The sequence below is a fragment of the Nematolebias whitei genome, chromosome 11 (genome assembly GCF_014905685.2).
Source record: "Nematolebias whitei isolate Nwh7 chromosome 11, NemWhi1, whole genome shotgun sequence".
NCBI lineage: Eukaryota > Metazoa > Chordata > Actinopteri > Cyprinodontiformes > Rivulidae > Nematolebias > Nematolebias whitei.
This window is the reverse complement of record NC_056508.1, coordinates 24,322,669-24,343,854: the sequence shown is the minus strand read 5'-3', so window position 1 is coordinate 24,343,854 and position 21,186 is coordinate 24,322,669. Positions and strand designations below refer to the sequence as shown.

At 42.2% G+C, this 21,186-nt stretch overlaps 1 protein-coding gene across 1 annotated transcript in view; it reads right to left on the bottom strand.

Annotated features, from left to right (window-relative positions):
* The window catches only part of LOC119417562 (voltage-dependent L-type calcium channel subunit alpha-1D), a 42,506-nt gene extending 21,320 nt beyond the window's left edge, over positions 1 to 21,186 (bottom strand). The window contains exons 1-24 of the mRNA XM_037684798.1: positions 21,094 to 21,186; positions 16,850 to 17,055; positions 16,633 to 16,737; positions 13,720 to 13,859; positions 13,492 to 13,637; positions 11,923 to 12,075; positions 11,635 to 11,831; positions 11,435 to 11,538; positions 11,177 to 11,319; positions 11,022 to 11,090; positions 10,882 to 10,945; positions 10,758 to 10,784; positions 8,177 to 8,337; positions 7,863 to 8,088; positions 7,566 to 7,773; positions 7,348 to 7,468; positions 3,349 to 3,421; positions 3,191 to 3,254; positions 3,035 to 3,092; positions 2,859 to 2,955; positions 2,649 to 2,778; positions 2,496 to 2,555; positions 2,304 to 2,410; positions 2,069 to 2,156 (exon numbers count right to left, since the gene is read on the bottom strand). Of these exons, the coding sequence (XP_037540726.1) occupies positions 2,069 to 2,156; positions 2,304 to 2,410; positions 2,496 to 2,555; positions 2,649 to 2,778; positions 2,859 to 2,955; positions 3,035 to 3,092; positions 3,191 to 3,254; positions 3,349 to 3,421; positions 7,348 to 7,468; positions 7,566 to 7,773; positions 7,863 to 8,088; positions 8,177 to 8,337; positions 10,758 to 10,784; positions 10,882 to 10,945; positions 11,022 to 11,090; positions 11,177 to 11,319; positions 11,435 to 11,538; positions 11,635 to 11,831; positions 11,923 to 12,075; positions 13,492 to 13,637; positions 13,720 to 13,859; positions 16,633 to 16,737; positions 16,850 to 17,055; positions 21,094 to 21,112 (2,766 nt within the window). The 5' untranslated portion in view covers positions 21,113 to 21,186. The remainder of the gene's footprint in view (positions 1 to 2,068; positions 2,157 to 2,303; positions 2,411 to 2,495; positions 2,556 to 2,648; positions 2,779 to 2,858; positions 2,956 to 3,034; positions 3,093 to 3,190; positions 3,255 to 3,348; positions 3,422 to 7,347; positions 7,469 to 7,565; positions 7,774 to 7,862; positions 8,089 to 8,176; positions 8,338 to 10,757; positions 10,785 to 10,881; positions 10,946 to 11,021; positions 11,091 to 11,176; positions 11,320 to 11,434; positions 11,539 to 11,634; positions 11,832 to 11,922; positions 12,076 to 13,491; positions 13,638 to 13,719; positions 13,860 to 16,632; positions 16,738 to 16,849; positions 17,056 to 21,093) is intronic.

Genomic DNA, 21,186 nt, shown 5'->3' with positions numbered 1-21,186 from the left:
ACCGGACTGCATGCACCCCCGCCCCACCTGCCTGCACTGACGTAGCTCCAAGTTAGCAGTGCGCTAGCTAAAAAGCTAAAGGCAACGTCTTCCTTCACGCTGACCGGCTCAAAAACTGTCGGGACAAACAGCGCTCAGATCAGACGTGTCTGTTCATGCCTTCACCTTTACAACTTGAATATCGCTTCATGACCCACGTGAGCGTAATCCGCTGACCGCTGCGTGGTGGGATGACGTATTTATGCCATGAAATTAGCATATCATGATATAATTTATTTTCCCGGGAAAGTTTTTTTTTAAACTATTTTATTATCATGAATGATATGAAATCCAGTGCACATCCAGGCTTCCTTGAGTTTCTTCCTAACCTCTTCAAATAGCTGATGGCTAATGATCTCTGCCGGAAAATCAGGGAAGGGAAGGATCCGTCTCCCGTCATATGTCAGAGGGGTTTTCTCTCGCGCCAGCCACAGTATTTTCTCCTTGTGAATCCGGCTATCATGACATGGGGACACGCTCCAGCATCAGGGGGCTGTCCCAGTCTGTGAGCTCTGTCAACCTCTATCGGGGTGGGGAAGTTAGCAGGACCCAGCAAATCATGCAGAAAGTTGGTGAAAAAGTCTACAGGGTTGTTGCCCTCTGCTCTTTCTGGTAAGCCCACCACTTTTATATTTTGGCGCCGAGAGTGCGCTTTGAGGTCGTTAATCTTGTGTTGGAGTTGTTTGTGACTCTCCTTCAACTGCAAGCACTGTTGTTTTAGCTGGGACAGACTAGCATCATGGTCGCTGCCAGTTGCCCCCAAAGTAGAAATCCGGTCTTCGTGGTCGGTCAGGGTGGACTGCATAGTTTGCAGGGGCGCCTCCAGGTTGTTAAATCGGTCATCCACCTTCTTACTCAAATCAATTATAGCAGAAAGAATAGTGGATGTCTCTGTGTTTGCCTTCACCTGTGGTGTTGGCTCTGGAGAGTCATTTGTAGCTTTGATGCTGGCAATGGCATTAGCCTCTCGCCCCATGTTTGCTTTCTTGGTGTTACTCTGCTGTTTTTGTTCCCCCCCTGGTAGCCATGAGTACACAAACACAGTATGGTCATAGCAGTGGTGTAGTCTACATTTTTGTAGTGGGTATACTGTGCTTAGAAACCAAAGTACACCGGTTAGTACAACGTAATCGTCAATTTATTTTGATTTTTTATTTTACATATTGAACATTTCAAAAATTTCTGATGCTTTTATTTGAATAAATGAACAAACTTTGTATAACAGTTGTCTTTATATTAAAAACATGCTATATAATTTATAAAACAGTATCAAAGCAACATGTTCAAGTAGTAAGTAGTAAGTACAGAAGTATTAATTATACACAAAACATGTTGAACCAACTCAACGTGTCTATAAAATGTTCCAAATGTGTTGACAATGATACACGTCCATGTATCATTGTCAACACATTTGGAACATTTTATAGACACGTTGAGTTGGTTCAACATGTTTTGTATCATTGTCAATGATACATGACATGGACTCGTATCATTGGGCACTTTTAAGTGGGTATACTGACATTTTCAAGCCTTTCTAGTGGTTATACTCCATATACCTGCGTATCATATAGACTACACCACCGGGTCGTAGTACATAACCTTCTAGCTGGTGCAACTGAATCAGAAACATTATAGTGCTTGAATAATAACGAATCGGTTGGGACCTCAGAACAGGTGCATCTACACCATAGCGTGTGCTCTAGCACCTCTGACTGTATATAATTTGATAATTATTGGAGTTGAGATTTTTTTCGTTACCAGATTCTTCCCAATTTTTATTGCCCACCACCATAAATGGAGGGTTATCGTGTCACATGTGACTGATTTTAATGAAACTCTCAGAAAGTTGCCAGTCTACAACTGTTTTGAGCACACATCTTGCATGATCTGTTAGTGCTCCAAGTCTGTGTTGGAGATGATTCCCAGCTACTGCCACACCTTATTCTAACTCGGTATGTATAAAACTGAACCAAGTGTCATGGTGTGGAGCAATAAAGAGGTACACATGAGATGGAGCAGAGCTGTTTACCTTCAGTCCTTTGGCTCTGTTGATGGCTCGAAGGGGCCTGAGCACTCGAAGAACTCGGAGAATCTTCACCACGGAGATCGCACTTGAACTGAAAGCAACAAGACAAGATTTAGAAAACAAAAAAGCCAAAAATGTAAACAAGAAAAAAAATGCTTAAAAGGCATGAGCATAACAATTATATAAAACTGAACTAAGACAATCGTTTGTCTTTCTTTGCTAATCCTGTCATACGCACTGTAGAAAGAAGGAGGTGAGGGACACACTGACAACCAGCAGGTCCAGAAGATTGAAGGCATTTCTACAGAACGAACCGGTGTGCAGGAACGCTCCATACACAGTCATCTACACATGGAAGAAACATAATTAGACAAGATTTGAACAGTTCTCACAGACTCTTCGATCTGATATTGTTGAGTTCAGCTGTTACCTTTAGGACGATCTCCACAGTGAAAACCGAAGTGAAAACATAATCTGCGTATCCGAGCACCTGAGTGTGACACAAGTTAAATCAGCTTTCAGTTCGGCTACTCCTGAGGATTATAACTCGGACAGCATGACAGCTCGTCTGCAGGAGCCTTACTATGTTCCTGAATGAGTGGGATTTGATGGGATCCTCAGCAGCCAGTGAAATACTACTGAGGATGATGAAGATGAGGATGAAGTTGGTGAAGTAGGGGTGGTGAATGAGGTTGTGGCAGGCGACTCGTAAACTGAGGAATGAATAAAAATGAGAGGGAAGTGACATGGATGTCTTGGGTTGGTGTGAAATGTATGTTGTATTTTCAAATACCAGTTTTTCTTTCCAAGAATGAAGAAGGAGCTTCCGTCGGGGATCGGTACAATCTTTTCTTTGGGCCCGGAGAACTCTGGCTTCAACGGAGCAACTCCTATACACAAGACACACAAGATGGATGAGTTCAGGACTCAGTCAATATGGCTGATGTTTCTCCTGACAATCACACTCACCCTCCAGTCCCTCGATGGCTCTCAGCTCCTCGTTCTCCTGCCAGTCATCCTCTTCGTTCTACGAGCAAAAATGTTAAAAATCACCTGCTCTGTCCATCCTAAACTGGATGAACATAAATGTAAAATGTGTTGAAGTTAGATTTAGAGATGTTCTACCCCTTCATCTTCATTTTCTTTCTCTTCATCTTCATCCCACTCCTCTTCTTCCTCCTTTTTCTCCCTGAATGAGTATCACATTAAATAAAAAAACAGCAGAAAATAAAAGAATGAGAGAAACAGAGATGTGTCTGATCTTGTTGCTTTTTACAACTTACTCGACTTTTTTCTTTCCGCCGCCTCCTGCCAAGTTGTCCACAGCGATAGCCAAGAAGACGTTGAGCAGGATGTCTGATATCGAAATTAAGGAGTCACATTTGTTTCTGCTGGGATGATTTCATAAAGTTCAGGCTGTGCTAAGATCAGAAATACATCACGTTGGCGAGGTTTTTGCCCTTTTTGGTATTTTACCTATTTTGTTGCCTTGCAATCTAAATTTTAAACAGATTTTGATCCTGAAAAATATTCCAGATTACTGCAATTAAATGGGGAAAAAAACATTTTAAACAAATCTGAAAAATGTCAAACTGAAAAAGAGCGTGTGCATATCTTCCATCCCCCTAAACACAGAAAATTCTGGACTATTGAGCGCACTTGAATATAAGCCGCACCCACTAAATTTAAAAGAAAAAAAAAGTACATATTTAGGTCGCACTTGTGTATAAGCCACAAGTGTCCACATTGTAATATGAGATACAGTCGTCCCTCGTTTATCGCAGGGGATCCGTACCCTGAAAATCTGCGATAAGTGAAAAACCATGAAGTAGGAATAGTAGTACAAGTAGTAAGTAGTACTTTATTTTATTATTTATATAGATATATAAAGGCATTTAAACCCTTCCCACACTCTTGCAATGTTCTAAACAATGTTTCTAAACTCTAAAATCTCTAAAACAGCACAGAATGTCATGATTTCAGCTCCCTGCCTCCTCTGCTCTTTGCCACCTGCAAGTGCTCTTGGCCACGCCCACTTCTCCGCTCTGCACAAAGAACATCTGATCAGCTGTTTAACTGCAACAGGAAGTTTATCCTGCAGCATGGGCTGCACAACTGTGCAGCAGGTGCTAAATAATTTAAAATAATTTATTTTAAATAAAAACGTCATGCCCATCGTGCGACTCATCCACCAGTCAGCCAATTGTGTGTCATGTTCAATCTAATTTTGAAAAACTGCAATAGAGCAAATCCGTGATAAACAAACTGTGAAGTAGCGAGGGACTACTGTATTTATACAGAAAGATTTTTAAAAACTTTTAATTAGATACGTACCGGTAACATACACAAATACGTACTGTAAATGTTTTTTCTAAACACCTGTAACATGGCGGGTAAAAAATGCAGTAGCCTACCAGGAAACACACTGATTGCTATCTTCATCTTCCTCCTGTGCACTAAAACCACAAAAGTCGTTTTCTTCAGTGTCAGAATTGAACAGCCTCGAAAAAACTTCACACACGTCCTCAGTCTCTCTTTTGTTGTCGCTCTCAATGTCACTTTCGTCGCGAGGCAAATTTGCGATTTGATTTACTATTCACACTTTCACGTGGCTGCAGACACGTTGTTGTGTACAACGAGGGGGGGAACTCCTGCGGGGAGGGGGAGGGGAGAACAGGGAGGAGGGGAAACGAAGGTTACGCCCCTCCCCAGTGTGACCTGTTGGGTGATTTCATTGGTCAGTTTTTCTTTACCTTCATTTATGCAGGTAGTCTCATTGAGTCATGAGGGCACACCCCCAAAAAGAGGCGTGTATTGGGCAGCTATGTGAGTGCCCAGGTGTGACGAGGCTAAATGTTTTGGTGGAATGAAGCTCGTTAGCCTGTCAAAAAAAAAAAAAAAAATTATAAACTAGCCGCAGCATTGTATAAGTTGCAGTGTTCAAATCATGTGAAAAAAGTACAGGCTGATAGCTCAGAAATTACAGGTACTTCATAGAGCCACCTTTGGTAGCAAGTTGTTTCAGTTGGGTTTGTTTGAGCTCGACACGTTTAACCTCCAGAGGTTTTGTCCAGTCTTCATGACAAATCTGCTGCAGCTCTTTCGGGGTGGATGGGTGCTGCTTGTTTTCAAAAATCTTTGAATCAAACCAGATATTTTTAGTTGGATTGAGATCTGGGAGTTGACTGGACCAATCCAGAGCATTTAGCTGTTTTCTGTAAACCTGTGGAGTGCTGCTGAGGCAGTGAGTTTAGGGTCATTGTCCTGCTGGAAGATGGACCTTCGTGCTGTCACAGGCTGCGTTTTTCAGTTATTTACTTTTTCTTTCAGTTTTACTTCTTCTTGAGGTTTATGATTTATTTTTATGTTGTGTTAAGCTCCCTGTCTTTCTTTGTCAGTTCTCATTTTCGCCTTCAGTCAGTTACCACTCACACCTGTTTCCAATTAGTAATCACCCAGGTGCTGCCCCCTGGGTGAGCCCGTCCTATTTAAACTGTCTCTGGTCACCCAGGCACCAGTTCATTGTCCAGGCTACCAGTATGACGTCTCGGTCCTCCTCTTGTGCTCCCCTGTGTTTTGTAAGTTGTTGGTTGTCTTTTACGTCAGCTTTAAAAAAAAACAACATTTATATAATAAACAACTTGGATTTTTGTCACGCTGCTCGTGTCTGCCTGAATCTGGTTCAATCCCTACAAGGACCGTGGATTCTTGAATTTCCCCCCTGGGATTAACAATGTCTGTCTGCCTCAGTCTTAAAATCTCTGGAAAAGTCAACTCTGACCAGTTTCCCAGTCCCAGTTGATGAAAGCCATCCCCACAGCATGATGCTGCCACCACTGTGCTCCATCGTGAGTTTGTTTTTCTCAGCAGAATGTCACGTTTTCTGCTCTTCTGGTCATAGTTTCTGTTCATGTTTATTATTCTCATCTCCTGTCAACATGCACCTCTGCCTGCTCACTTAACCACACCCACTCTGCTGAGTCACTGCAATCAGCCCTCATGCAGCTCACCTGTTTTTCCCTTTACTTAAACCCCACAGTCACTCTACTCAGTGCCAGAGTATTGAAAACCTCACAGTGAGTAAATGTCCAGCATTCATGCCATAGTCTCGTTTGTCTTCCTGGTTTTGACCTCACGCCTGCTCCACAGATTCCTCGCCTTGCTCTCTGCCTGTCTGTTTTGGATTATCTGCTCTGCTTATGGAAATGACCTCGGCTTCCTCTATAACGACCACAACTTTTGGATCTTGTCTCAAGTTTGGCTTCGGATCTCTGACCACCCGTGTATCGACCTAGTCTGTTTCTCTGAACCTGCCGTTTGGATTTCCCTCCTTGCTGCTCCCTGCTCAGCTCGGTCTCAAAGCCGGCTCATCTTCACCACCGGTGAAGTGACCAGAACCAACTCCTTCAAGGAATCGCTCCCTCATCTATCTGTGAAGGTTGACTGTCATCAGAACAATCTGAAGATTTCTATTGAACTCCTGCTCATTAACTCCGCTATCTCTTCAGATTGTACCGGCCCAAGGACTAAGACCTCCACCAGAAGCAGTTTATTAATAAATCTTTTAAACCTTCCTGCTGTCTGTGATCTGGTTCGGATCCATCCATCCATCCATCCATTTTCTTTACCTGCTTATTCCATTTTGGGTCACGGGGGTCGCTGGTGCCCATGTCCAGCAATCACTGTGCGAGGGGCCGGATACACCCTGGACGGGTCGCAAGTCCATCACAGGGCCACATAGAGACAAACAACCATTCGCTCTCTCATTCATACCTAGGGACAATTTGGAGTTACCAATCAGCCTAACATGCATGTTTTTGGTCTGTGAAAGGAAACCGGAGTACCCGGAGAAAACCCACGCATGCACGGAGAGAACATGCAAACTCCACCCAGAAAGGCCCCTGGACCGGGGTTTGAACCAGGGACCTGCTCGCTGAGAGGCAGCAGCTCTACCAGTTGCGCCATCTGGTTCGGATCCCTAAACCTGATTCTTGTCACAGAATGGGAGGTTTTAGACATGCTGCTGTCCTTGATGTCCTAACAGTTCAAGTTTTAACTCGTCTGAGAACAGCACCGTCTTTCACGTGTTTGGAGAAGATACTCCAAACAGCTGATCTTGCTTTTGTTTCTTTTGTTTTAAGCAACATGCTTCTCTGGCAACTCTTCCATAAAGACCAGCTCTGTGTAGTGTCTGCTTTAAAATGGTCCCTAAGGAATGGGTGAATCGTTTTTACAACCACCTGTAAGTTGTGGCGTCTTAATCAGATCACAGAAAAGGATACAGTTACCGCAGACGAAGAGGATGACGAAGTAAATGCACACCACCATGTTGGGGAAGACTGGCCCTCCATATGCCATGATGCCATCGTACATCACAGCGTTCCAGTCCTCTCCAGTGAGGATCTGCAACAAAACAACCAGTAAAACAGGACAGCACAATCACAAGGATGTTTTATTATGTCATCGTACACAAGTTAATGAGGTCTGAGATATAATTCACCTGAAAACATGTGAGCAGAGCTTGAGGGAACGAGTCAAATGTGCTTCTCTTCATCTGCGTGTCGTCAAAGTTGAATTTCCCTCCGAACAGCTGCATACCCAGCAAAGCAAAGATGATGAGGAAGAGGAAGAGCAGGAGCAGTAGGGAGCAGATGGCTTTCATGGAGTTGAGCAGTGAGGTAACAAGGTCAGAGAGGGCAGCCCAGTGCCTGGAAATCATCAGAAGTTGTGAATACGCATCAGAAACTGATTTCAATAAGGGAGCGCTCCTCTAGAGTTCTTTTCTGCCTCCACTCACCGAGTCATCTTGAATATCCGGAGCAGTCGGATGCAGCGCAGCACAGAGATGCCGATGGGCGGGATGACATCCAGCTCCACAAGCAGCGTCTCCAGAATGCCGCCGCACACCACAAAGCAGTCAAAACGGTTGAACAGAGCCATGAAATAGATCTGAAAACCAAAGGCGTACATCTTCATCAACATCTCCAGAGTGAAGAGCAGCAGCAGGACCTTATTGGCTCGCTCTGAGGGGCAGAAAAGTCACATGAGTGATTCCTCATAAGTCAATAATCATCATTGAGACCAAGAAAAGTAAGGTGGTTAATTTGTTACCTTGCATTTCTGTGAGCCATTTGGGCTGGCCGTAGTGCTCCGAGGCACTGGCCACAGTGTTGAGAAACACCAGCAGCAGCACCAACCAGTAAAAGTTGGTGGTCTTCACTGCAACACGGCAGTTCTTTCTAAAAGTATGGTTGAGCTGGCACAGCTGGTCACTGAAAGAAAAAAGAGAATAAAGATAAAAGTTAGAACTTTATTGATCCCATAGGAAATTGTTGTGCCCGTTTCAGTACAAAGTAACATACACAAGGAATCACAAGATATAAAATAAAAAAAAAAAACAGAAGTTAAAAAAAAAAACAGAATATAAAAATACCAACAATTAAGGTCTAAAACAGGTCAGGTGCAGACAGAAACATTAAAATGTTTATTGTAGTACAGGATTAATTTTATTGTCCTATGTGTAGAAAGGGGGAGGAGTTGAAAAGTTTGATAGCCACAGGAGGGAAGGACTTCCTGTGGTGTTCTGTGGAGCACCTTGGTGGTCTCAGTATAAGACTGAAGGTGCTGCAGTAAGAGTCCAGTGTGTCATGCAGGGTGTGTGACGTGTAGTTCAGAATCTGGAGCAGTTTCCTCAGCATCCTCTGCTCAGACACCTGTCAGAGACTGCAGGTCCACTTTCAGAAATGAACCAGCTCCAGCTCTCTTGATGAGTTTATCGAGTCTGTTGGCATCAGCCTTCTCCACCCTGCTGCCCCAGCACACCACAGCATAGAAGAAGACACTGGAGATCACCGAGTGGTAAAACATCTGCAGCATGGTCCTGCAGATGTTAAAGGATCTGAGTCTCCTCAGAAGAAAAAGGCGACTCTGTCTTTTCTTGTAGAGGGCGTTGGTGGTAGCTGTCCTGTCCAGTTTATTGTCTATGTGGACCCCCAGGTACTTGTAGCAGTCCACAGTCTCCACCTCAGTACCCTTGATGTTGATTGGGTTGGGGGGATGGTATTCTTCTTGTAGTCCACCTGTAGCTCTTTAGTTTTTCCAACGTTGAGCTGCAGGTGGCTCTGTCCACACCACTCCACAAAGCTGTCCATCACACCTCTGTATTCAGCTTCCTGGTCACCAGTGATGCAGCCCACAATGGCAGAGTCATCCAGAACTTCTGCAGATGGCAGGATTGTGAGTTGTACCTGAAGTCCGAGGTGTAGAGGGTGAACAGAAACGGCGAGAAGACCGTCCACTGAGGAGCCCCTGTGCTGCTCAGTATGGTGTCCGAGGTGGTGTCCTGCAGCGTCACATACGGTGGTCGACCTGTGAGGTAGTCTCCAATCCATGTGACCAGTGAGTCATTCACCTGCATGTCCAGGAGCTTACTGCAGAGTAGAGCAAGTCTTATGGTGTTAAAAGCACTGGAAATGTCAAAGAACATGACTCTTACAGTGCTTCCTGCCATGGCCAGGTGTGCGATGTCAAGACCACAGGTTTGTAGTCACTGTGTTAGTTTGGGTGGTTGTCTTTTGGCACCTGGACCAGGCATGTTGTTTTCTGCAGAGCAGGGACCATGGACCACCTCATGCTCAGGCTCAGGTGAAAAATGTGCCGAAAAACATCACACAACTGAGCTGTTGTATGTTATATGTTTAATGTTTAAAGTTACATGTTAAAGTGCATCTAGAGGGAAAGGTGTAGAACTCAACATGTTTGTAGGTAGGATTAGTTTAGTGTTGCTTCAACCAAAGTGCTCAAACATCAGAAAATCTTGTTCATGACTGATAGCAGGAATTAATCAAGAGATCAGGGTTTTGTCTGCAGTAACGAAAGCATTGCTCTGCTCTGATGTGGCGAGGAAAGAGCTGAGTCAAAAAGTAAAGGCCTCAGTTTACTGGTCCATCTATGTTCCTTGTGAATCCCGGCAGAAAGACGCAGCTCCTGGACAGAAGAGTGGTCAGGCTTAGGCCATCATTAAAGGCAGATCAGAGAGCTGCTCCTCCATAATGAAAGGAGTCGGCTGAGGTGGACATCTGATTAGTGCCTCCTTTGGAGATTTTCTGGGCACATCCCACTAAGAGGAGATACAAGGCAGACACAGAACTCGCTGGAAGGGTTGTGTGTTGTCTTTGAACTGGGAACGCCTTGGCAGGAGGAGCTGGAAAGAGTTGCTGGGGAGGGGGTGTCTGGGTTTCCATTCTGGACCTGATGCCTCCACAACCAGACCATGAATAAAGAAAGGAAGGGAGGGAGGAAGGAATGGATGGATGGATAAAGGGTGTCAGTATTTTATGTGTAAAATGATGAACGCTGGGTGATTCTTTGTTGATTTACCAACTACAAATTCTCCCCATCAGCATCGACACAAATAGAAGATCAAATTAAATTAAAAAAATATAAAAATGTCAACAAAGCAGTAAATTTAAAGGCATCAATACCCTGATCAACTTAATTAAACATTTTTTGCTCTCAGAAATCTTATAATAGCAAGCTCAAACAATTGAGTTTAATATGTTTTATGTCTGATATGATAATTGGACATGAATTAAACACAAACACATTCCATTATTTAGACCAAAATAACAAACTACTGTAATAAAAAATAGACATTATATACTGCTTTTACATCTTAGATGGAAAGTCTCACCAGAAGCTATTGGCCATCATCTTTGCCCTTGAAAAAAAGAACAGAAAAGACAAAGATTTAAAAAGAGGTAAATCTTCTGGTGATGATAAATTTAAAAAGTTCTCCATCTTTTCTGTTGTCTTACATGAGTGAAGCACAGAAGCCACTGTCATCATCGAGATATGCAATATCATCATCAGAGTCTGACTCTGTTGAAAAGCCACAAACACAGACTGTAAGACCAGACCAAACCAGTAAACAGCCCTCTGATGACTGCTGTCATACCTCCTCCATCCTCACTGTGCTTGTACCAGCCAAACTTCTTCATCATCTTTTTCTTTGCAATAGCAGCTCCTTCAAAGGCACAGAGACAGATTTGATACCACTGCAAGTGTACATATGTTTTTGAATATTTCAGCAGAAAGGTGCATTTAACCAACGTTTGTTTCCTTCTTCGTCCACATCCTCAGCTTCTATGAGCCAGTCCATGTAGCCGATCATGTCCTCCTCCATCTGTTTGCTCTCCTGCGCCTTCTGCAGCTCACCACGTGCCACGGCCTTCTCTCTTTCCTTGGAGAACTCTCTGTAAACATGAATACATGCCACAAGCTTAACTAACATATGTGCTTAGGGGTTTTATTTAGTAACACGTTAAATCTAAAAATAACGTTGAAGTCTGCAGTGCAGCCCGTACCCACCCGCTCAACACACCCAAAACAAGATTGATGATGAAAAATGAGCCAAAAATGACTAAAGAGACAAAATAAATCCATGGCATGTCGAAGCCGATGGCATCGTTCATCTGTGCAGAGGAACAGAGACAGAAAGCACAGGTGAGTATTTTCTGTAAGCCAATAAAAAAAAAGAGATTAAGCTTGAAAATGGTGGCTGTTCGTACCCAGTAGAGCACATCTGTCCAACCCTCCATGGTGATGCACTGGAAGACTGTGAGCATGGCAAAGAAAATGTTGTCAAAGTTTGTGATCCCGCCATTGGGACCCTCCCACTTCCCCCTGCACTCTGTTCCATTCTTCAAACAGAAACGCCCAACGCCGGCGAAAGCACAAGGACTCGAGTCGTCTTCTACCATGAGACCTGCAGCAGGACGTACCCATCAGACTCTCAGGGACTGAGTTACAAACATGGAAACATGGAAAATGTGTAAGCTCAAGCTAGCAGCTGAGACCTGTGCTCATGTCGTAGCACGTCTTGTGCATCCTGCCGATGAATAGCTCTAGGCCGATGATGGCGTAGATGATGATGACGAACATCACAAGCATACCAATGTGGAGGAGGGGGACCATGGCCTTCATGATGGAGTTCAACACAATCTGTAGACCTGATGGGGCAAACACACAGGTTCATATATATATTTCCCTAGTCACGGATGCAGGTGATTCTGTGCTGCAAGTCCTATTGGACCTTACATCTGTTTTTGACATCAATGACCATGAGATCTTCATTTCTAGGCTGGAGCAGTGGGTGAGCATCACAGGGTCAGCCCTCAAATGGTTTAGATCCTACTTCTCTGACAGAACATTTTGTGTCTTAAGTCAATGATTTTATTTCAACATCGGCAGCTCTTCGGTGCGGGGTACTGCAGGGGTCCATTTTCGGTCCTCTTCGCTTTTCTTTATACCTGTTACCACTAGGTGCTATTTTTCGTAAACACGACATCCCTTTTCATTGCTACACCGATGACAGTCAAATTTACTTCCCACTGAAGCACACTGGTGCATGTTCTATTCAACCTCTTCTTGCCTGCCTGGCTGACAGCAGGGAATGGATGGCTATAAATTTCTTAAATTTTAATGAGAAGACGACAGAAGTCATGTTGTTTCCTCCTAATGGCACAATCAAGAACCACTCTATCAACCTTTCCTTTCTAGCCCCATTAGAGAAACAAGTAGTCACTAGTCTGGAAGTGAAAATGGACCCTTCCATGAAACTAAACAGTCATGTAAACACAATTGTTAAATCCTGTTTTGTTTTGTTTTTTCAGTCAAGGCGACTGTCTAAATTGAAGCCCATACTGTCCAAAAGTAACCTTGAGACAGTAATACATGCTTTCAAACATCCAGGCTTGATTACTGCAGTGCGCTTCTTTTTAGAATCAGCCGTAACTCCATTGCACAATTACAACTGATTCAAAATGCTTCAGCCTGATTCTTAACTAGAGAGAAAAGAGAGCACATTACTCCAGTTCTGGCCTCCATTCACTGGCTCCTGGTTCACTTTCAAATTAATTTTAAAATCCTTCTGTATGTTTTTTAATCTCTGAACAGTTCTGCCCCCTCCTATCGCACTGATCTGCTGCAGCCATATGTCCCACAGCGCTCTCTGAGGTCAGCAGACGAGATGCTTTTATTGGTTCCAGGCACTTGTTTTAAGCTCAGAGGTGACAGAGCCTTCTCTGCTGCAGGTCCAAGACTGTGGAATAAGTTACCACTGCATGCCAGGCAGGCTCCCTCTCTCACTGTTTTTAAGTCATGTTTGAAAACTCACTTTTATTTCCTGGCTTTTAACACTGTGAGTTGATTTTAACTTTTCTGTTTTCTATAATGCTAGTCATTTATCATTACCTATTTGGATCTATGTATTTTATCCTGTGTCCTTAGCTTGTTTGTTTCTGCTGTAAAGCCCTTTGGTTGGTCTTGTTGCTGTTTTAAGTGCTTTATAAATAAAGTGGTATGGTATACTTGTAAGAACAGGTATAAAAACACACAAAACAAAGTGGAGTAAGTAAAGAACATACTTGGCACTCCAGATACAAGTCGAAGAGGTCGCAGCACCCTGAACGCTCTGAGAGCTTTCACGTCCAGACCTCCAGGTTTCCCTGCAGCATGGTGGGCCTCTCCTGGCTTATGATCAGTCATCCCTTCTGCTATCACACTGAACAACCTGCCCACAGAAAAGAATACACACTAAACATTGGACAAAAAACAGATTTGCAGATAGAAATGGTGTGAAGCAGTCGGGTTACCCAACAATGACGATGATGAAATCAAGCAAGTTCCATCCGCTCCGTATGTAGGCGCTGGGGTGCATGACTAAACCATAGGCAAGAATTTTGGTGAAGGTCTCGATAGTGAAGATGACAAGGAAGACATACTCAACTTGTTCCTGATGACAAAAGAAAAGTTAATAGTTTGGGATGGACATTTTTTTATTTTCACAATGAAAATAACAACAAAACAGCACAATGCCACACAGTTTAGGGTGAAATGCACATAGTTACTGAGTCATTTGGGCCAGGAGAGAAGTAATTTGTCTGATCATTAGGAGCTGAAGAGCCTGGTTCCCTAACCTCTTAACCTACAGCCTAACACAGTCTGTCCCCAGATCACGTTTCTGTAGCTTCAGGGTAAGGCTGCTAATCCCCGTCACCTAATCTCAGGTTGACACGATTATCCAGAACATGTTGGTGCTTCAATATAAGAGGACTGTTTGCATTTTTTGCCACTTCAGGAACATTGATCAAAACCTGACCCCAAACAAACAAGTCCAAGGAGACGTCGAGTCCCTGCAACAGATCTTTTATGGTCAGCGTCCCTCCTCTAGCAAATCCAATAAAGGGCTCTACACACATTTATCCTGCTGTGTGTTGTTCTCTTACCTGAACTCAAACTCCTAATTTTATTATTTTCTGCACTCTGTATGGACTGCTTCAGTTAAAGTACCAACATTAACAATAAAGTTGTTTTATTTGATGTAAACATTTGGAGCGGCTCATCTCTGTGCATTTGATCATCAAGTAGCAAAGAGTGACTCAGTTAGGACAGGAAATAAGATGAGGCAGATGGCTGGTGTTTAAGTCAGCCATGATCTCTGACGGGCTCACCCCTCTGAGGACACTTTTGTCTTTTAACACCATTACTAAGCACAAGGATGCTGACTTCTGCTTCCTGCTTCAGCTAAAAGCATTTGTGCTTTTATAAGTTAGTAAAATGACCATTTATACATAGGCTTATATAAACCAGCCACTAGGGAGCACAAGCCAGTGTATCTCTTGTGCCGGTCCCAAGCTGGGTAAATGTTGAGGGTTGTCAGGAAGGGCATCCGACGTAAAACACTGTTGCCAAAACTAGAATACGAGTTCATCAAAGCGAGATGGAGAAGGATGACTCGCTGTGGCGACCCCTGAAGAGGGAAAAGCCAAACAAAGAAGAAGATGCATAAGTTTATAATCAATAAGGGCAACTGGAATAAAACAATTGACAAATTGTTATGGGAGTTTGATCACTGGGGAGCTCCCCGCAGAGGGTGCACCCGAAAGAAAAACAACATATATATAAAACCTTTTCTGACTCTCCAGATACCTTCTCTTAGTGTGTGTCGAGCCTTGGAAATAAAAACGTGTGAAAGTAAACAAAATATAAAAAAGGGTTCAAGTGTTTTTCATATTGTTATGGTTTTTATACACTGCCTGGCCAAAAAAAATGTTGCCACCTGGATTTAAATAAGCAAATAGGTACGAGCCTCATATTGTTTAATTACTGCATGGGTGATTATCTTTCAGCTGGCAACAAGTTATTTAACCGCAACTGGTGCAATGAGTTGCTTCTCATTTCTTAAACAACCATGTTGAAAGACACATCGTGTGGTCGTGGAAAAGATTTGATAGATTTGAAAGACTTGTCTGTTATAGTATAACAGGATAGTGGGGACTCATCGTCTTTCAGGAAGAAATGTGGCCACAAAAAATCCTGAATGATCGTGATCAGCAATCAATCACTTAAATGTTTGGTGAAATCAGATCGAAGAAAAACAACAGTAGCACTCAGGGCTGTGTTTAATAGTGAAAGTAAGAGCATTTCCACACGCACAATGTGAAGGGAACTCAAGGGATTGGGACTGAACAGCTGTGTAGCCTTAAGAAAACCACTAATCAGTGAGGCTAACTGGAAAAAAAGACTTCAATTTGCTAGGGAGCACAAAGATTGGACTCTGGAGCAATGGAAGAAGGTCATGTGGTGTGATGAGTCCAGATTTACCCTGTTCCAGGGTGATGAGTGCATCAGGGTAAGAAGAGAGGCAGGTGAAGTGATGCACCCAACATGCCAAGTGTCTAGTCATTAATGTAAAATCTTGATGAAAAATTAATGCAACACTGGATGGAAATAGATCTAGTGACATTGCAGAAGCTTATCAAAACAATGCCACAGAGAAGCATGCTGTAATCAAAGCTAAAGGGGGTCCAACGAAACATTAGTGTGTGACTTTTTTTTTTTGGTGGTGATTTTTTTTTTTTGGTCAGGCAGTGTAGTTTCAAGAGAAAACCTTTGATCAATCGTCTGATATAAAAGCTATGTGATCAAAGCTTTTTGCTTTAAGTTTATGTTCATATCCTCCATATGAACTGGTTTGAGTCTTCAAGAATAAAAACATTTTTGATTTATACATGTGACATCATGTTGCTCTTAATGTGATCTTGTAACATTTCAGTCAAAGTTCTTAAGCTGCCATAAAAACAGAACTGGAGGGAGACTTCAGTTTGTATCTTTTTTGTTTTCAGGATTTAAAAAAAGCTCAATTTAGGAATGTTTTATTGTAACTATTAAACTGATGCTTTAGTTGTGAATTAGGAAATAGGGTGTGTGTGTGTGTGTGTGTGTGTGTGTGTGTGGGTGTGTGTGTGTGTGTGTGTGTGTGTGTGTGTGTGTGTTGGGGGGGGGGGGTATAGATAAAGTCTAATGGAAGTAGAAACGTCTTGCAGTAGCTGAATTCTGCTGGAATGAAGTAACTAGAACCTGCTTACAACTTTTCAAAATGTCTGCAGATGTTTTTTAAGTTGATAATATAGTCGTAGAAATGCCACATCATAGCAGTTCATTCATAGTTTCTTAGCAGCCGACTTTAATTTATGCCATGTCACTGGTTTCTTTGAGGAACTCACAAGCTGGTGATTGGTTGCGTTGGAGTCATCGTCTGGGTACGGCTTTGTGACACCCATGGCCACGCAGTTGGCAAAAATGGCAAGTAGAATAAAAATATCAAAAGGCTTGGGAATGGTAGTTAAGGTTTGATCGGGCTTCAGGAGTTCTTCCACACGATAAACATCTCAACATCTAAATGTGACATGAGAAAAAACACACACAATGCTAAACAGCAACAAGTGACAAAGGATATTTCCACTCCACCAGGGCCAAGGCTGCCATGCGGATGGGGTTGCTCAGAGTGAGGCAGCAAAGGGCTCGGGGGGCCCTGAGCGCAGACTTGTTGGCCTGCATTGCTTTCTTGGCCCCCCCTCCTCGTTTCCTGGCCGAGCCAGTTGATCCGAGGGTGTCGGATTTGCCCGCCTCCCCCAAAGGCGGGACATCTGTACACAAAAAGGTACGAGAAAAAAGTCCAACATGAAATATGCTGCAGGAGAATTCACAGACCAGTCCTGCTCCCTCAGTGTTTCTCTGCCTTACAACCTGGAATTTAAACAGATTTTTAATTTGCATAACACTTCCAGATTGACAAAGCAAAATGGGGAAGATATCCATCCATCCATCCATCCATCCATTATCTTTACCCACTTCTTCCATTTTGGGTCATGGCATGGGGGTCACTGGTGCCCATACCATCACTGTGCAAGAGGCGGGGGACACTCTGGACAGGTCTCCAGTCCATCACAGGAACACATAGAGACAAATGAGACAAACAACCATTCACTCTCTCACTCACACCTAGAGACAATTAAGAGCAGGGGTGCCCAATACCTTCATTGCAATCTACCAGTCAATCGCAAAGGTATTATGGGTAGACCGCATGACATTATAAAAATAGACATCAGCCTACCATCCATCTATGAAATTAGTCACTTGATTGACATTCAGGGCAGCCAGTCCTCATTCTCCCTGAAACCAAAGATTCTCAATCCAGGTCTCAGAGTGGAGATTTTCAGGGGAACCCTTCATGGAGGTGTGAAATGCTCCACTTGTGAAGTGGCACATGTGCACTACAGGCGGTGCAGTCCAAAGTTGTTCTGCACTAACAACAGTTTTAATGAATGGCAGAGAGCAGAGTGTTTTGTGCTGCTCACTCTTTTTCAGCATGTAGGAGCAAAACTAATAAAATCCAGTTCCAAAGTTACATTAGTCTATTTACCAGTTTGGACTAACTGTCATGCAGACGCTGCATGTGCAATGAATGCAGCTGAGCCCTGCATCAGGGTTGCCAGATAAATGTAAAAAATTTTATTAACCCCAATAAACAGTGAAAAAACACTAATGTTTCCAGAGGCTGTTCTGTGTAAACGGGGCCTTATAGTAGATCACTTTGACTTGGTCACTTTAAAAGGAGCTCGCATGCTGAAAAAGTGTGGACACCCCTGCTGTAGAGTCACCAATTAGTCTAACATGCATGTTTTTTGTCTGTGGGAGGAAACCGGAGTACCAGGAGAAAACCCACGTAAGCACAGAGAGAACATGCAAACTCTACACAGAAAGGCCCCTGGCCGGGATTCAATCTGGTGACCTTCTCGCTGAGAGGCGACAGCTCTATCACCTGCACCACCTTGACATCCGCCGGGAAAGACATATAAATCTGAAAAATGTTACTTTTCTTTGATTTACCTTCAAAAGTCACATATTTGGTTAAAAAGATCTACCTGTGGGCGATCTACGTTTCATTATCTCAGTGCTCATACTCCTGTTCTCATAACACCAGTGCCACACCTCTAAATAATAAGAACTACCACTAAGCAAGAGCCAACATGAAGACCAAGGAACCCTCCACACAAGTTAAGAGACAAAGTTGTGGAGAAGTACAGCTCAGGGTTAGGCTGTAGAAATATTCTAAACCTTGATGGAGCTGGGCAGCTCTTCTGCACAGTGGGAATGATCTGGACCTCAGAGAGCTGTCCAGAGCTGCACTTCATGGAAAGGTGGCCAGGAAAGGAAACTTTAATTAATGAGGAAAACAGGGAAAATCATTGAGAACTTGTCAAACTGGAGACTCCCCAGTCAACGTGGAGCAGGCTGCTGTGGCCACATGAGCTTAAAATTAAACATTTAGCTGTGAAGGACAACTAAACGCCTGTCCTAAATCCACAGCACCCGCTCTCATCATGCTGAGAACACCATCACCACAATGAAGCATGGTGGTGGCAGTATCATGCTATGGGGGTGCATTTAAAACTAGTCATGACTGGAGAAAAAGTTTGGACTTTAATAATTTATTTTCACTTAATTTAACTAAGTTTCTTGCGTTAAGTGGTTTGATTTAGTTTTTGCACAGTGGGTGTAGTTAAACACACCTGATTCTTCTGTTATTTAGTCTTTTTTTTTTCTTTAAGCATAAAACAGGTTGATTAAATAAATAAAAAAGTCCTTTAAAGTTCAAGTTGAAAGAAAACAATGCAGAAAGATCACACCTTTGCATCTGATTGTGATATGTGGGAAACTTAGGTTTGTTTTTTTTTAAATATGGAGGAGATCTTGTTAATGGCCTTTGAAAAAACTTTAAACAAAACTCTGTTTGTTCTTCTGTCAGCTGACTCATCACTTGTGTCAGCCCGTGTGATATTATCTAACACGGGTTTAATTATATCAGATTGTAACGGAGGTGTTTCGTCCTGCAGGTCTCGTACAATAAGAGCAGATGTGACCTACTTCTTTACAGGCATGGACTGAGCCCTGTCCCCAGTGAACACCTGCTAGGAAGGCCTCAGGTTTAAACACACACTTTTATCATCGTAAATATAAGACTGGCACGTAGAAACCACTGTCAGCTCTCCTGTTTTATTCCATGCAGACCTCCAGAAACCAACAGAGACTATGTAAAAATCTCTGTTCAGCTCTTTGTATGAAGGGTGACACAACGCTCACATGATTGTTTTAGAGTGAACTGATGAAGCTTTCATTTCAGTGCATTTTCTAAACAAACACAAAAAACATACATTAAAAACATTTAGCTGTTTATAGTTATTCCTGCACAAGTTTAGCAATCTTACTTGCTGTTTTAACTATTAATTTATCAAAATGTTCAGCTCCATGGGGTACGGTGTGCTGGGACTTGTGATTTTTGTAACTTTTATTATTATTTATTTACATTTACAAAGAATTCCCTATCGAAATACATTAAAAAAATTTCCAGTCCTTCGTAAACATTGTTCTCTTAGAAATTAGCTTTAGCATACTTGCTCTATTTTGGCTGCTTTTAGCTACAGTTTTGCTAATTGTGGCTTTTAGATATGTTTACTTCATTCAGCTTTAAAGAACACTTTGGCTCATTTTTGTTTTGCTTTAAACTTCAGTTTTGCTGCTGTGAGCTTTTAGCCACAGTTTTGATTATTGTAGCTGTAAGCTACAGTTTTGCTAATTCAAGCTTTTAGCTACTGTTTTTAACATTTTAGCTTTTGCTAACTGTTCTGATACATTTTGTTTAAGCTGTTGTTTAGCTAATTTTACAGTTTAGCTGCGTTCTTGCTAAGTGTAGCTCTGTTGTGCTCACTTTAGCTTTGTTCTAGCAAATGTTAGCTTTTAGCCAGTTTTGTTTACACTTTTAGCTCCAATGTTGCTAATTTAAACTTTTAGCTACAGTTTATCTCATTTTAAATTTGAACTAATTTTGCTAAACTTAACTTTTAGATATGTTAGCTGACTTGAGCTTCTAGCTTCATTTAGCTTTAAGCTTGTTTTGAAGTTTTAGCTTTTAGCTCCAGTTTGGCTACATTTACCTTTTCTACAGTTTGTAAATTTCATTTTTCAGCTAAATTTATTTGCTCATTTTAGCTTTGCTTTTACTAACTGTAACTTAGCTAGTTTTGCTATTTGTGGCTTTTAGATACTTTTACTTTGGTTAACTTTTGATTTTAACTTCAGTTTTGCTCATTTGAGCGTTTAGCCACAGTTTTGGAGCTTTCAGCTACAATAATCATTTGAGAGATTTGATAATTCAAGCTTTTAGCTGTTTTGAACATTTTAGCTTTTGCTGATACATTTTTGTTTAAGCTGCTCTTTAGTTAACTTTATAGTTTAGCTATGTTCTTGCTAATTTTAGCTCTGATTTTGCTCAGTTGAGCTTTTTTGTAGCAAATTTTAGCTTTTAGCTAGTTTGTTACACTTTTAGTTACAGTTTAGCGCATTTTAAATTTGAACTAATTTTGCAACACTTTAGCTACAATTTTTTCTGACTTGAGCTTCTAGCTTCATTTAGCTTTTAGCTCCAGCTTGGCTACATTTACCTTTTAAAAAAACATGTACAGTTTGTAGATTTCATCTTTCAGCTAAAATGATTTGCTCATTTTAACTTTGTTTTAAATAACTGACGTTTAGCTAGAGGTTTTCTGGCTGTGTTAATTTGAAGGTCAGTATTTTAAAGAGTATTTCCTCTGGTCTTCATGAAGTTCCTGTGTTCAGACTCTTACCTTTCTTTGCAGCCTCCATGTCCTGTTTCCCAACAAGAAGTCACAAAGCTGCACCCTGATCAGATCACAGACATGAACTGAAGACGCTTATAA